Source organism: Bombus impatiens, unplaced genomic scaffold, assembly GCF_000188095.3.
Source record: "Bombus impatiens unplaced genomic scaffold, BIMP_2.2 scf_0149, whole genome shotgun sequence".
NCBI classification, from domain to species: domain Eukaryota; kingdom Metazoa; phylum Arthropoda; class Insecta; order Hymenoptera; family Apidae; genus Bombus; species Bombus impatiens.
The window spans coordinates 75,754-92,020 of NT_176568.1; the positions used below are offsets into that span (position 1 = coordinate 75,754).

At 35.2% G+C, this 16,267-nt stretch overlaps 1 protein-coding gene and 1 long non-coding RNA gene across 6 annotated transcripts in view; one reads left to right on the plus strand and one right to left on the minus strand.

The window, feature by feature from the left end:
* The window catches only part of LOC100742209 (phosphatase and actin regulator 4), a 68,222-nt gene that overhangs the window by 23,045 nt on the left and 28,910 nt on the right, over positions 1-16,267 (plus strand). For 4 of the 5 annotated variants that reach the window (XM_024365726.2, XM_024365727.2, XM_033319323.1 and 1 more), the window contains exon 2: positions 16,189-16,267. The exons of the other annotated variant lie outside the window; for it this stretch is intronic. In XM_024365726.2, coding sequence (XP_024221494.1) covers positions 16,189-16,267 — 79 coding nt within the window. The remainder of the gene's footprint in view (positions 1-16,188) is intronic. 5 annotated transcript variants of the gene reach the window in all.
* Positions 9,869-16,267, minus strand: part of LOC117151329 — a 14,924-nt gene continuing 8,525 nt past the window's right edge. The window contains exon 2 of the long non-coding RNA XR_004461157.1: positions 9,869-10,316. This is a non-coding gene — a long non-coding RNA (uncharacterized LOC117151329). The remainder of the gene's footprint in view (positions 10,317-16,267) is intronic.

The window sequence follows — 16,267 nt, forward strand, 5'->3', positions numbered from 1 at the left end:
GATTAACATTAATTTTCATAATCCAAAATTCTACTCATCGATTTCAATTTATAGAGATTATACATTATCCACATACTATATATATTATCAGAAATATTATAAAAGAAATAAGACGATATTTTCTTAAATAATTTCTATATATCTTCTTAGATATTACCAAGATATCAGATAATTTATTACATTTCTATGCGAGATTATGAATTTTCCATTTAGACCATTTTGATACTTCTATTATTAGTCACGAATAAATGACAAGAGAACTCCATCAGAAAAATCCCTTTTTATCCGTCCCAAAATAAGGCTTTCCAAATCCCGAGAAGATTCAAGAAATCCATCAAGCAGGTCAGAATTTCCGAATCACCCAGTGTATCCCTCTTGTTCGCTAATACCGCACCGTCAGACGTTCGAGACGAGGCAGGATAATTAATTAGAATGAACGAGAGGGTGGAATTCGCCTGTGAAAGATTAGGTGGCACGCAGGGGACCGAACAGAGAACGTTATATTCCTCTGGCTGTGTTACCCGACGTTTCTCACCCCTTTTCGAGTAAAGGAAGCGCGATCGATGCCAGGAGGAGGAAAACGCGCCGGTGTCGACGACCTCGTGCTCTGACGCATACAACCAACTCCCCTTTCGTCCGTTCGAAAATACCTACTATCAGCCAGAGGAGAGTACGTTCCTCTGAATCGTTCCGCGTTGTTCTCCGCGCTGTTTTGTCGTCGGTTTTGTCGAGATTCGCTCGGAGTTCATTGGCCCCGCGACAATAGCAACTTTTTCTTCCTTTGAGTCGGTTCGCGGGATCGATGATGCTTTGTAGTAACCAGCTTAATAATTGGACGAGAAATGTTTTGCCAGTTGCGCGTGAGTGCCTCTGGGGTGCACGCTTTGTACGTGTCGTAGAACTTGGAAAGTAGATTTTGGCGGATTAGATTTAAGATACGGTAGCTGATAAAGGAAAGTTCAAAATTGATAAACTATGAAACTCGATAACTTCTGTACTAAAAACTTTTGTACTGAATTGATAACAGTCACCTATTCTGTGGTACGTGTTATATTTATCCGTTGTTCTTATAATATACGTATATGGACTCATTTTATGAAATTATGGTGTTTTTTATATTTCTTATTTTATGAATTTTCTTTTGTCCGTCAACTGCTATAATTATAGTTTAGTTTAATTATAATTATAAAACTAAAAAAAGAGACGAAAAAAATATAGAAATTGGTACGCAGAACGGGATTAGTCGGGAAAAATGAGTTAACTCGTCATTTCAATTTTACGTATGCTTTATAGTAACAATTAAGTTAATATCTGTTCGGATATTGTGAAAATCAATTTTCTTTCGGGATGTGATAAAGTGCAGTAATAGCAGGAAGAACTTAGAAAATAAACAATTTATGTTCGTAATATAAAATATACTATGTACATGTTTATTCATAATAAATTTTAATAATTCTTATGGTATAAACTAAAATATAACATTTATTGTGTGCCGTGTTTCTTTATAGCCTTCTCAAAGCCCTTTCGTACTACTTTGTATCATAAAAGGGTCGACTATTTTTATTAATAATATGCCGATGATAAAAAGAAAACCTGCACTTTAGCTGGAGCTCTTTCTTTTGTTGACAAGTGGTAAAATAGATCTTGTAGGCGATAACTCTTAGGGCTATTAAAAGATTCGAATCGGTGTTTCGATTTATTTGCTCGCGGTACATTAGATTTCAAGGGCAAATTATGGATTATAAATTTATTTTCTTTTTTTGCTTCATTTTATAAAAATTTATTTTTTCATTAATTTATTCGAATAAACTCTTATCTCAATAATGTCTTATCTCTTTTGGCATATTAAAATATTCAAATTGCAATCTTCCTCCCATCAAAATCTCTTAATCCCATCAAAATTTCAAAGTCGCTGAACTCGTTGAACAGTGAAATCGCATCACAGACCGACACGTGCAATTTCGTTAATTACAGTCGGTCCAGCGGCAATGAGCGTAGTTGAGAATTTCGGGGATGTTTGAAACGTTTCGCTTCGTCTGGGACAGAAAGTAGAGGTGTCTGGTTTAATCAGGGCGAGGTGGAAGCCGCATCACGACATGTCTGACCTCAGAGCGACATATACTACTGCCGAGTCAAATAGTTCCATCTAACACGATATTCTATATCGGGCTACCGTGAAAATTCCAAGACCAATATAAATTACGGACGATTAACTAGGGGTAGTTCGTGCGTTTCGGCTATTCAAGCGTATCATACCATGAGATAATTGCTGAAATTCACGATACGCGTCAGGTGTTGCCTGGAAAAATATTAATATTTCAGCTGGTAATTAGTACGCTGGTGAGCTCGTTTCTGCCATCGTATATTTCATCTGAAAAACGAGAGCTTTTGTTTGAAGATAGCTTTACATCTTAGAATGGATTCAAAGTAGAAATAATTTTGATTAATTTGGATTTTTTTTTATTAATTTTTTTAGCCAACCAATTATATTTGTGACAATTGAGTTTGATTAAGTTGTAGTTAATTACATCGAATATTTCTTTGTGCAGAATATTTTTCTCAAGTGGTAATTTAGTAGCGTTAAGAACTTGGTGTATTTCATTGCAAAATATACCTGTAATTGAGTCGATGATCGATAACAAGGAACACATAAAGCGCTTAGGAAGCCAGGCAATGATTATATCAGGTAGCTTACAGTGAGGAAAGTTCGTATTAAGAAATCATTGTTTTCTGTTACCATTTCATCCAGCATGTAACAAGAAATATTACGAAATTTCTGAATTCCATTTCTGTAAGAGCGTAAGAATTTGAAGTTCAAGCATTTGAAGATTTCGATATTTGAATCTGGAAATTTACAAATTCGAAGATCGACGAGTCGAAAGTGAAAAATTTAAAAAATTCGAAAGCAACTCGCAAGTTTAAATTTTTGGATAATCGGATACTTAAAAATAAAATGTTTAAATTATTTAAAATTCGAAACTATACAGAAAGATATAGAAGAAAACAAAAATCTAAGGCTCCTATTTCAACTACTCAGACTCGGAGACCCAAAGATCCCATATAAAATCGAATTTTCCAATTCCCGTTTCACACAACTGCCACGATCAAATATAAATACTCTTCGATATTTAAAACTTCCGCTACCTCCAATCGTAACACGGTTATCACCACTTTCCATACGGTAGGTTTCCATGTACAGTTGCTTTCCGTTCAAGCTGCTGTAGCGATATCTCAAGGCGTGTAACAAGCTCTTATCACGTAAAATCGACCAAGGTGCAAACAAGATGCGGCATACGGCATATAGCATCACGACATCTAACCTCTTGAAATGATAACATTGCGGTTGCATTGGGTTGCTCATGGCACACGATAATTTCCAGCTGAAATTCCTCCTCTCTGTTGATGTTGTATCGATCGCGCTGACTCCACATATTTGCGAGGTTTCGCTGGGCCGATTTAAGTAATTCGTCGAATCAATGTTGTGCGTCATCGCCTGCTGAATAAACAAATTCCAGAGATTAAGAATAGATGAATCGAAAATGCGAAACCTTGCGATTTTTCCATACACGTGAAGAAAATGAAGCTTATTTTTCTGTTTCTTCCTCGCGTTTTAACTACGTTTAACTTTGTAGTTTTACCAAAGCTAAATAACAAATTCTTTAGCGTCATTTGTGGTCGATGATTGACATTTGAGTAATTATTTATTAGTTACTTTTACGCGAACGTTGTATTTCGAAAAATGTTTAACCAAAGCAAGATCGAATATTCTTTTAATTTCTAAATTACAATCCAAGAGTGTGGTGACTTGTATATGCCATATTATGGCAGCTATATACGTGTATGAATAATAATTGATCTGTGTGGTTAAGACGCTAGAAAGAAGATATTGAATACGATATAAGTAGAAACGAACTGTATCCAGTCAGACATACTTAACTTCTTTAATTTCCTGACAGATGTACGTTATTATTATGCGTCCTGTTTTATAAATTATATTGATTATAATCTCTTTTAATCTATAGGAAGCATCTGTTGGTATATGATTTTTAACATAATTTATCGCTCAACGTAATTCCCCAGCACACAAAATATTCAAAGATTATCCTTATCTCTTTCAAAACGTTTCTTCGCAAAAAGAAAGTGAAGAAAGATGAAAGAGCTCGAGACGCCACAAATTTTTATTGGCACATATTCCGAAGAATTCTCGCGACCGTTTAACGCCGCATTACCCGCTTCGTTCAACCGCGATCTTCGTCTCGAAGATTACTTGCCACCTACGGCTTCCTTCACCCGGTCGTATCAGCGAAACCGAGATGAAAGTTGAATTATCCCACGGGGATCACACAATGAACCCCGTTATCTCACTATCCTTGATTATTCTTCGATGTTCTTCTCGCCGTTTCCTTCAGAGTTTTACGTCATATCCTTCTTTTTTGCTTCAACTTTCTTCCACCGAGTTTCCGCGGTTGATGAAACCAGAACAAATGATCCGTGTTGCTTTTTTTACACTTCGCTGTTTGATTGATTACCATGTTTTGCCTTCTTTTCTTGAACTTCCTCGTTTATGGTTTTCATTGAACTCTGATGCAGGAATAGAAGTCTGATAATCAGTTCAAAAAGTTAGAAGATTGGATGTGAAAGGAAGATGATATATTGAGAATTTTAAAGTTAGAGGATGGAAAGAAACAAAGGATATATTACCCTTGAGATCATTAGATCACGCATTTTTTTATACAATTAATTTCTTAGCGACAAACGATTAATCTGAAATTTGTATGTAACTAATGGCAATAATCACTCTGTACAAAGTATACAGAGCGTCCCGTAATTTAATGTGTTTTATAGGTAAAGATAAGATTAAGTTTGTATCATGTGGCAAAAAGTCGATAAATGCTTCATTAAAAGGTTCTAAGAAAAATAAAAAAAAAAAACAGAAAGCTACGCGTTTATACTTATGCATTTCGTATTGTTATCCTCCTTTATCATTCCAAAGTTGATACCGATGTATTATTGAATTTATCGTAGACCGAACTTCATGGCATTCTTTTGTATCATTTCTTCACGTCTTGTTTGATTTTTGCTTGTTTGATTGATTTACAGCGTACCTTTACCGTCTTATGTATAATGGCGAGCTAATCTCAATTAAATTGTATATTAAGGGATGAAAAATTTACAAATAATTTAGTCGTCAAATTCAATAAATTACGTCTCATATATTACATTATTATAAAATTTACCCCTGGTAAAAGAAAAGAAGCGATAGTTTCAACAAGCAATTCCTGATTTTAAACACAGAGGGACAGAGAAAGAGAAAGAGAGAGAACACTTTCCTGCAGATTCGTTTTCGCAGAAAGTTAACACCACGCTATCGGAAATTACAGAGATCATATGAGCAGTGACACGGCAATAAGATACAAGTATAACAAGGAAAGTGTACGAATAGTGTGGCCTCGGCTAGAGTAAATTGAACTGTTCTATGGAACTTTCGCCGGTGTTCGCACTCCACTAATTCGAGCAATAACTAAAACTCGCGGTGAAACGGAACACGAGCGGGCGAGAATTAAGTTCCAAACGGATGGCAGCTTATCAGAACTCGAACGTCGCGACAAATTCACTAGCTACTTGCATTCGGCTCAGACCGAATATCTCTGCCAACTTTGAAGACAGTATGGGTACTTTCAACTTGTATCGTCTTCACTTTCCGCTCCCTTTTGTGAGTTTAATATAATATTATATCAACTGTAGCAATATCTTGACATATTATTCAAACATTTAACGAAGCTACAAACTAGCGGTGCCTACTTTGACTGTTTTCTGATACTGTTTGGAACAAGGTTTAGGATTTAGTTCATGAGCCAAAATTAGAGAAAAAAAAGCAGAGATTTTATTTTAGTGTAAATTTGAGCACTATGTTTGAACTGTTGAATTGTACTTTTGTTATTTTATGCTCATTACGAGGACATTTAATGTGTACAATTTCTCATTACACAATTTGTTTTACGAGGTAAAACTTTATAGAATTTAGAAGGTCAGAACTTTATACGGCTTTTTGTACTGGTTTTCCATATGTATAAAGTAAACTAAATATTCAGACCCTCAAAATGCCAAATACTTTCATCTGTATCCTAAATTTTAGAACGACCAACTGCTTTACATGTTTTCTCATCGAAAAGGAGCTCCGCAAAATATCGTCCTATCAGAACTTTGCCTCGTCTTTTTCTTTCCGGTAAAAATCGACGAATCGATCACCCAATTTTCAATGACACACGAAAGCAGCGTGCACATATAATGAAAGATGTATCGGAAAACGGAGGAGGGCTTCAATAACAGTCATAAAACAGTGCGGCTTGAACGAAAAAACATCTTTCTCCGTCACGAGGCGAACTCGTGTTGGCCTGTATTATTTTATACACCCGTTCGAAATGGATTTTTAATGAATTTTGAAACACGATGAACAACACGTTTTCATATTTCGTGGTTAAAAAAGAAAATGTACATATAAAACCGATTACATTCTCTTGTTTAAACTAGGGAACGCTGTTAACCGGTTCTATTGTTTTCTCATCCGTTGTTTCGTTCGTTCTTGAGAAGAATATTTATGAACATGTGGTGGAGCGAGAAAGTGGGTCGTGCGTGTTGAATGACAGAGATATTTCGAAAAATTGTTGTTCCCCGGCAGAATACCATTTCGCCAACTGTTTGAAGAGTAATTTGACAGGAACAATTGCATGTTATGCGCTCGTAAAATAAAATTTCATCGGTTGTGGATGAACGCGAGTGCATATGTCATGCTGCATCGTTTGTTTATTGGCGGTTCCTGGATAAGATAGGAATTTTTAGAAAAATGTTATTTCGAAGTAAAATTAATTCTGCAACTGACGTTGATATTGAATATGAATTAAATATTTCTTAATTGTACGACGAAATACTCATTAGAAATGTATCGATGAAATCATTATCATATTCTATTGAAGTAATTTTTTAAAATTGGATGCTTTCATATTAAATATAGTATTATCTTAAATAAAATATACGAAATTATCGACGTCGAAAAGATTCGTTAATTTTAAACGAAATGGTATATTATGGTAAAAAGATATATCGCTGATTTAAAAACTGTGAAACAATGGACAACGCATTGCTATTGGAAAATAATTGTTTCGTGATGCAAATGTAAGGCTTATCGGTCGTGAAAAAATGGCATGCCAGTATTCTTTTACTTATTTCCTTCTCTGCTTACAGAATAATTTTCTCGTGTCTATATTTCACATCTAATATCATCTCACATTCTTAGTAACAATGTCACCTATATAAATCGTAATATCCTTGCATTTCTTTCGAAACTCTTCGATTAACCCGGTTATAATTCACAACGTAATCCCTAAAACGTATCAAGCCACAAAATTCAATTTCCACTATTTGCGATAAACACCGTCCAATTGAATTTCGTCTGCTCTCATTCGAGTCTCCGGCTAATAAGCAACGGTAACAAAAGACAGAAGGAGGATATCGGAAACGATAAGATCGGCCGGAAGCCAAATACGGACTCGTTCCGTTTTCTGAACGCAATTATCCGACGGGTTGTCGAGTTCTTTTTTTTTTTCGAGCAGACAGTTTCGAGCGAGTTTCGAGTCGTTGAAAATAAAAGGATGGAGGAAAAGCGACGGTACGAAAGAGAAAGAGAGAAAAATCGGCGAAGCATAGTCGAAACTCGAGCGAACCGTAAACAATGCTACTGCCAGATAACGTTGGCCTTTATTGCACGCGTTGCCGACCCAACGACGCGAATCTGCAGTTTAGCATTATCGTTTCTGATGGAACTCACGACGAGAGGTAACGATCGATACGTACGCTCCACCCCCATTGTCGTGTTTTCGTGCGACAGACACGTTTGCCACTCGGTTTCCACCGACTTCCCGACCCTGCGATTCTCGGTTCATTCCCAACGATACGATCCATGGTGTAACAGATGTAAATTTGGGGAAAATGGAAATTCTATTAGGGCGGGTGAATTGGTTAGCCTCGACGCGACAGCTTGAAATTAATTGTGAAGCATTCGCTGTGAGGGGAAGGAGATGTTGAATAAAATTGTCACGATTTAAAAAGAAAGTGTTAATAATTATATTCTTCTTTATTAGATTTTTTGTGCAATATTTTTTGGAAGATGTTCCGTGTTTTTTTCTAGATGCTCAATATTTTATGTTTTTTTTTTTCACTTTTTACGTATATTATTTTCTTTTAACTATTTAACGCACACCACGCCAGTTGAAGGTTAACTTCATTTTAACTACTTTATATTCATTTATTTTTATCTTAGATGTATTTCATAAATATTTAATGTGTTATAGAGTATCTTGTTGCAAGCTTGAGTTTCATTAATTTTGTCCACAAGAAGAAAAAAGAAAGATATAAAATACGAAATCCGTAGGAAACGACGACTTTTAGTTCATCTATTTAATCGACAGTTTAAAGTCTCGGTGATCTCAATAGACCATATAGTGATGTGTATCTGAGATTCCAGATGATGATGTAATGATCTTAATGGTGAAAGACGTACGAATAGTTCCACAAGCACGTCATCACAATTTCGAAGCGATGAACGCAATCTTCCGACAAGCGATCTGTTTTCACCGGATCTGTGTCAATAGAGAATCGCTTCATGAACATACAAGGTGGTTGATTTGCGCGTTTGAAATTACTGAATTGCATCTATGCAATGAGAAAAATCCCTTTGAAACTACTAAAGTCATGTAAATGTGCGTAAATGAATTAAAAACGTGTAATACTATTTTATCACTCGAAACTCAGTTTCTGACAAAGTCTCATTCCACAGGTTCGCTTTATCCCCACAAATAATCGTCTCTTGTCTCCTTGCACGCAAAGAGAGATCCTCCCTGTAAAATCCAAGATAGATGGCTGTTACAAAAAATCGTGAAAAATGTAAAGCATAAAAGTTGCTAATACCTACTCAAACATAAGAATCAATTTTACACAGGACATAAGCATCAATTTGAAACTTTGTTTTGTCCTCCATTGTTATAGTCTGAAGTACCGTTTTTCCTCCCCTATATCGTGTACTTTCCTTTATACCGTGGCTCATAAAATAAAGAACAATTCGAACAAGCATTAAACGGAAGTTCTCTTTTCCAAACAGGAAGCTTAATACGTTCCACCTTTCGAGAACCAGGGCCCACGCAAGGGACGATGAAATATTAACGGGAATTTTCGCGGTACGAAGATGCGTCGAATTATTTATAGAACTCGCGGCTGGAGAGTTTGCGTCGTCCGTAATTTTCACACCCGGTTTCTCCTGTTTTTCCTGTGTTTTCAACAACCGCGTGCTGGACAGAAATAATTCACGACGAACCAGTATGTTCACCGTGTTAAACGGCCTCGTTTATTATGCGTCGTTTCGTCGCGCATATCGTGTCCACGACATAATTCTCCGCGACACCATCTTCACGTGTACGAGAAAAACGAAATCGGGGAGATATCGATAGAACAAATGAGTCCTTTCCCGCTTTTTCTCTTTCTTCATATTATAATACTAACTATAGTAATCACTGGACTACGAATTTTTATGGATTCATAAGAAATTTGAAGGTACGAAAATTCAGAGAATAAGCCAAACGTGCAGAAATACGTAAAATGTCCTAAATATGATGATATGATATACGTTGTATAAGTTTTGGAAGGTAAAACAAACCATTATTTAGCTTCTATTTCTGTAGTTTTATTTATAAAAATATCAATTTGCATCCGCAGTATGGTAATCAACTTCGTAATAAAATTGTTTCATCAAATGTCTGACCTGTACTGCCAGTTACCACTTATATGTCTGATGAACCGAGGAGAATAACCTTGTAGCTAAATTGTAATTTTTGGTTTATTAGTAAAATTTTTAACAAATCATTACTGAGATTCTTTCAGGTTTATGCATCAGACGTTATTTTTTCTGACGATATTTATCTAAAAAAAACATACAACTATTTCACGTAGATATATTTTTGACAGTGTCATTTGAAACGAAAAAATGAATATATGACAACGCATACGTGTTCGTATAGGCTGCTGCACTTGGCATAGAAAACTCCGATGGAATTTCGAGCAACGTGACTCAAAGTTAGCCCGACTTAAGCCAGCAAGAAAGTTGTTGCGTCCGTTCTGCTACAGTTCGTGAATTATTTCGGTCGTGCCTCTTCTTGGACACGACAAATTTACATATAATTGCCAGTGAGTAAATCGTTCGTATCGTTCTAATTCCAATCTCGTTTCTTCGAGACATTGAACTCGGATCAATAAATCACCAACTGTTTCTAAAACAAGGAAAATCGTTCGACAAACGTTTTTACAAAGCGTGTATTATTATTGATGAAATGTTTAAAAATAGGAAATTTTTTTAACAATTTCGCCCTTTTTTCGAAGAAATGCATTGAATATTAAAATGGTAAAGAATTGGTAAAAGATGTGCGAAAATATTGAGAAATATTAAGAAGTACATAAGAAATTGTGAAAATTATTTTAAAAGTCTGTTCTTAAAAGAGAAAAAATATTAAATATCAAATTAATAATGTTGGTATTAAAAATATTAAAAACTAGGAACATGTAAAAGTTTTCAAGTGTATAAAAAGACAAATAATAATTTAAACAATAGAGTTTCTCGAAGAAAAGGTTAATGGTAGCTTGAGAACTTCCTCGAAAATTAGATTGCATTGTCAGGAACAGAGGAGATATTTTAAACGATGATGATGTCAAGTACAGCAATTTCAGTACAATACAATACTGAGGAAAATTAAATATAAAAAAGAAGGACACGAAAGAGATGGAGAATGTTTATAAAATGAAAAATGTAATGTACTATTGTAAATGTATAATAAACATATAATGTATATCTTAAACTCATACCTTAAGCTCAAAAATTTAGAAATCATATTAGTCACTGCTTTATTGTATATTTTAACCACGATTGCTTACATAAGTCTGAATAACTTGGCGCTACACGTCCCGTAGATGGAGCTATGTATAAAAATAAAATCGAATGTACACTGATGTAAATATGACGAATTATAGGAAACATTAACTTAATGTCTATAGATAAACTGAACGTTTTGATTCTATTTTATAATTTCTCAACAAGAGAAACGTATATATTTTAAAATACAAGATAAGCATGTTTAATACTCGTATTGTACATTTATGTCTACGAAGATATATGTCTTTGATTTTTTCTTCATTTATGTGAAAGAATCACTCGTACGATTAACACTGACTGATGAAGTTAAAAAACGCAAAAAAACTATCGTTCGATGCATGCAATATACTACGATTCTTAAAATTTTCATATTGATCATATCTTCTTTGGTCACGAAAATCAATACATAACGAAATACTTTTGATTACATTTTTCTGGAATAAAAGTACTCTACTATTTTGAACGATGCAACGTTACGAAGTATTGGATCATTGAATATTTATCATACTAATCACCTATCGGTAAATTTGCTTTAAGGAAACATGTCCATATCTTAAATCAAAATAAACATTAATATACCGATATTTAATTTAAAATAAACCAACAAAACCGCGAACTTCTCGATATTTTCGCGAATTTCCCAAACAGCGTTCAAATAATACAATTGACCAAATATACACGAGCCTCTAAAACATAGCAAGTTTATAAATTTCCTTCGCGTATAAATCGATCGATTTAATTTATCTCCAAAGCTCTTTAGCACGATGGAATCAATTTTATAATTATTTGGTAATAAGGCAAATTTGATAATAAAGAAAGTTAAGTTCTGTAAGTTCTCTAAATTTCATAAATTCATTAATTAGCTTATTATCCTAACTGAGCTAAAATTGTAAAATGATAAAAGAGAAGTTTATGATGTATAATTTGTAACTTATCAATTTCCTAATTTGATTTATTACTTAATTATTATACAAGAGAGAATTTTATTAGAAAATTACGAAAATTTGGAGAATATTGAGATCGTGTTTTGAAATCACAGCGTAATCACGAGCACTGTTATCCTTCGACTAAATCCCAGACAATGAGCTCAATAAACTCGATTGTCTTCGCGACAGCTCGCGACTATGAGGAATCTGGGGTAACGAGACACGCACGTCGAGAAGGTCGCGATGGTCGCGCAATCCGCCCGACGTTTCTAATCTATTTCGAGCTGCGGGAGGTTTCTAGTTTCTAACAGTCTGCTCTGAACGTGCTGGGTATGCGGAACGACAATCGCGTGTGAAAAGAATTGTCAGGTTCGTGTTTGTGCTTGTCGATTGAATTGCGATCGCGAAAGAAATATTTAATCTCGTTAATTTCAATCCTCGTTACGAAGATTTGATTGCGTTTGAAAGAAATAACTGAGAATATGAATTGATCGTGATTATGGCTTGATTTGCTTGGGTTTGTAGTCATTTTTTATGAAATTGTATGGAAAATGAGTGTTATAGTAAAGTAAAGATGAAAATATGGGTGGACTTTGAAAAAGCGAGAATCCTCACGAGGTTTCGATTTCAGTAGTAAAGTCAAGCATTTTTGAGCCGCTTGATTTCAGATAATTTCAGAAAAAATACTTGTTTAACCCCTAACTGGAAAGTTTGATATTTTCCCCGTTGTATAGATATGTAGTTTTTCAAATTATTCAATGATTTTATTTATTAAATATTACATATATAAAAATTAATTTTATATACTTTAAATAACGATGTATATTGATTTGGTAAGCTTTCTGTAGTTGAAGACAATTACATTCTAAAGCTTATAAAATTCGTCATCTGATTGTGCCAATGAGATAAAAATTCAATCCAACTTCCTAGCATGCGTGATCTGTAGTTCAAGGTTACAGAATTGATAATATCGCGAAGGTAATGTTATTTATTTTTGCTGACATTATTTATGCTCGACTGAAGGTGTAACTATTCATCATTAATTGTGTATGTAAAATATATAATATTAAGGCTAATTTATTATCTAAGGACAAAATTTGCCTTCCTTTGAAGGTATGACCTTCAAAGATACCCTTTCTTTGTTTGTACCTTCAATATCATTCCCCAATAGAAAAAGAGGAATCCAAAAATGAAAACTAAAACCAGAAAATCCATTAAAATATATTCTTCCGCATATCATTCGTCGCAACGTTACATTTCCTCTAATCTAGTCAAATTTCCTTTCCTCATATCCGTCGACCTTCGTTCCACGTTAATTCGTTACATGTTGTTGGCGTTATTAGTTGAGTCGCCGTCGTCGACGATCCTCTTTCGAAGTTCCATTGGCACAGTTCCAAAGCATCGCGGAACTCCGCGAGGAAAATCCGACAGCGGAGAAGGCCAAAGCTGACGAAAATCTCGTTTCACACGGTGATCTGTCACTGCCGAATCGAGATGATTTCATCCTCGGCTGCGATCCACGTGCTATTCTGCATTGACGCTTTGTAGCCTTTAATTACGATCTCGACACTGCTCGGCCATCGAATTTTTTCCGATCTTGTCTCTTTTTCCTTCCACCCATGCTATTTTGTGCGCCAGTTACACGCGATCTCAAACGTTCTTGCGGACTTTTTGACGAATAACCGTTGCGGTGACAAACGATCGAGGAGAATATTGACACGTGATCCTCGTTGTTTGTCGATGTTTGTACGTGGAAATTGAGGGGATCGTGTGTGGAATTTATACGAAACGTTTGATGGGATTTCGAAGAGTAAAATAGAAGTCGTGAAATTCTTTTCCGCGCGTTGTTTCGCATCGATTTCAATTTTCGGCTTTGTGGAATCGAGGATTTGGTATGCGATAGAGTTACGCTGAATTGTCAAAAGCTACATTTTGGTCGACATCCTTAATTAGGACGATGAATCGAGAGCTGTTTGACAAATAGTCGTTAAAATAAATGATCGATGGTATTGACTGACGAATCTGGATGTTAGTTAAAGAATTACTCAGTCGATGTAATTTGTAAAATTGGTAACTGTTACTTTCAGAATGCATACTAAGATAAAAATATTAAATTTAAAATATGTAAGTTCTCCTTGGTCCGTACGATTTTTTACAGTACGACTATTAAAAATGAAACGTTTAAAACGATATGACCGAGATTCGTATATTTTCGAGATGAAGATCTGCAAGAAATCCGCAGTTTAGTCACCAATGACGTCCGATTCGAAATAAAGTTTCGCGATTTCTACGCGAAAGGATGAGATAAAAAGAGAATCACGACGCGAAGCCACTGGTCAACGATCTGAATCAACATCTGGCAATCCTCCGATTTATTTCTATCTTCAATCCTTTGTTTACCACTGTAAATATTTTCCGCTTTATGTACATATTTGAAGCGTGATGCACGATGCATCGACAACAACGTTTATTTATACGTTCACTCTGAAACTAATGTTAAACGTTAGAATATATCGATTTTTACCACTTGAGAAATTAAAATAACAACTTCTATTGTTTTTTACATATATTATCACTTGAACTAAAATTATTCGAATAAAACGGATAGTAATACTAATCGTATTCCCATCTGTTACCTCCTATCGGTATTCATTTATTCAATACGTGTCACAAATTTCCATTAGGACCATCCTCCTCAAATGAATTAAAAATCACGAATAGGTAATCTCATCAATTGCCCTAATTACCTGTCGCAAACGATCGAAAAATCGAACGAACCAATCGTTACCTCTATAAAAACTGATTCGTTAGTGGCGAATAAATTTCCATTTATTTTTTTTCTGTCGTGATTTATTATTCGTTTAGAAAATTCCTACAAACAAATTTTAATTACAAACTTGTCATAAAACTCGTTGTAAAAGTAGGAAAGCTCGTTCCTCTAATCACGTAGATATTACGAAGATATCTTCGAAAAAAAAGAAAAAAAAAAAGAAGAGATGCAAATGAAGAAAAAGAGGAGTCGTGCAGTATTTTACCGGACAAGGTAACAGCTATAGCCTAATTCGCATGAACGCGACGCGTTACCAATTTTTTCCGTGGCTCATAAAGCTGGTTATAGTCACGAACGTGACGCAGAGGGTAGTTTACGCGTGAATCCTAAACGCGCGAGCTTATTATCCCAGTGTGTATGGCACGAGTTGGAGAGTAAAAGGTGGAAATGGCAATTTTGAGGCGCACTCGCAACGATATTTCCCGAGTTAGCCAAACGTGTCTCGTGGAAAGCGCAGTAAAACGAAGAACGTACGAAATAATGAAGAAGAACGACGCAATGCCAGGAAACGAAGTCGCCCCGAGTTTCGACGATTTAATGCCGAGCCATCTCCGGCCGTTTCTTTCGCCGATAAAAACACCCGTTTCCATCTGTGAAACGCGTCAAAGCGAAATACTCAACGCTTTTTAGTTTACTTACAATTAACGTTTTTTTAAATAATTTACCTTATGATATTAATTTTAATGTTGATAACGAAATGTGTTTTTACGTGGCTCTTTAAAAGTAAAATGTTCATTTGTTCGTTTAATACGTAAATCTCTATATTTCAATACAATTCGCCACCCTATTTTACAATTGTTCTGTGTCCACCAGTTTGTAAACTAAGAAAACTGAGTTTAAATGAAGTGTAATATGATCGTGTTAGGACTTGAAAGGACTGAATATTTGTTTCTCTCTGAGTAGCATTTTTGTCATATTATCATAAATGTGTCTTCTTTCTATTAATGAGACATACGTGGATTGATCAATTACACTGTTTCTAAAAGTGGAATTGGAACAGTTAAGAGCTAAGGGGGCGAATTTTCTTCAAAAGAATTTTTCCTCTATTATCAATAACCAAAATGAATACAGATATTCGTCACAAATCGCCAAGTTCAAATATTTGTTAGAAAGTACAATTTCATATTCCAAAGATATTACAACCCGCAATGCAACCTAGAATTCCTTCAAAAAGAAGCAAACGAATGCTTGAAGAAGTTAAAGAAAAGAAACAAAAGTACAACAAACGGAACGAAAGGAGCGATCTAAAACTTTCGAAAGTTTAAGACTGTTGAAAGACCAACGATTCGCTTGAAAACCAGATACTGCATTAACGAAAGAAAGAATTCTGGATTAAAAGGTAGAAGGTGCACGAGATATAGAATCGATAAAATAGATAAAAGGCAAAACCGCTCGCGCGATCCCCGACCATTGTCTCTGGTCCCGCTCTGACCGGTCTGGAATTTTTTTTTCTGTTGCAGAGCCGAAGAAGGAAAAGACTGAACAGAGTGCAAATGGCGCGGTATCGCCGAGCGGTGAGCCGCAAGCGAATCAGGGCAC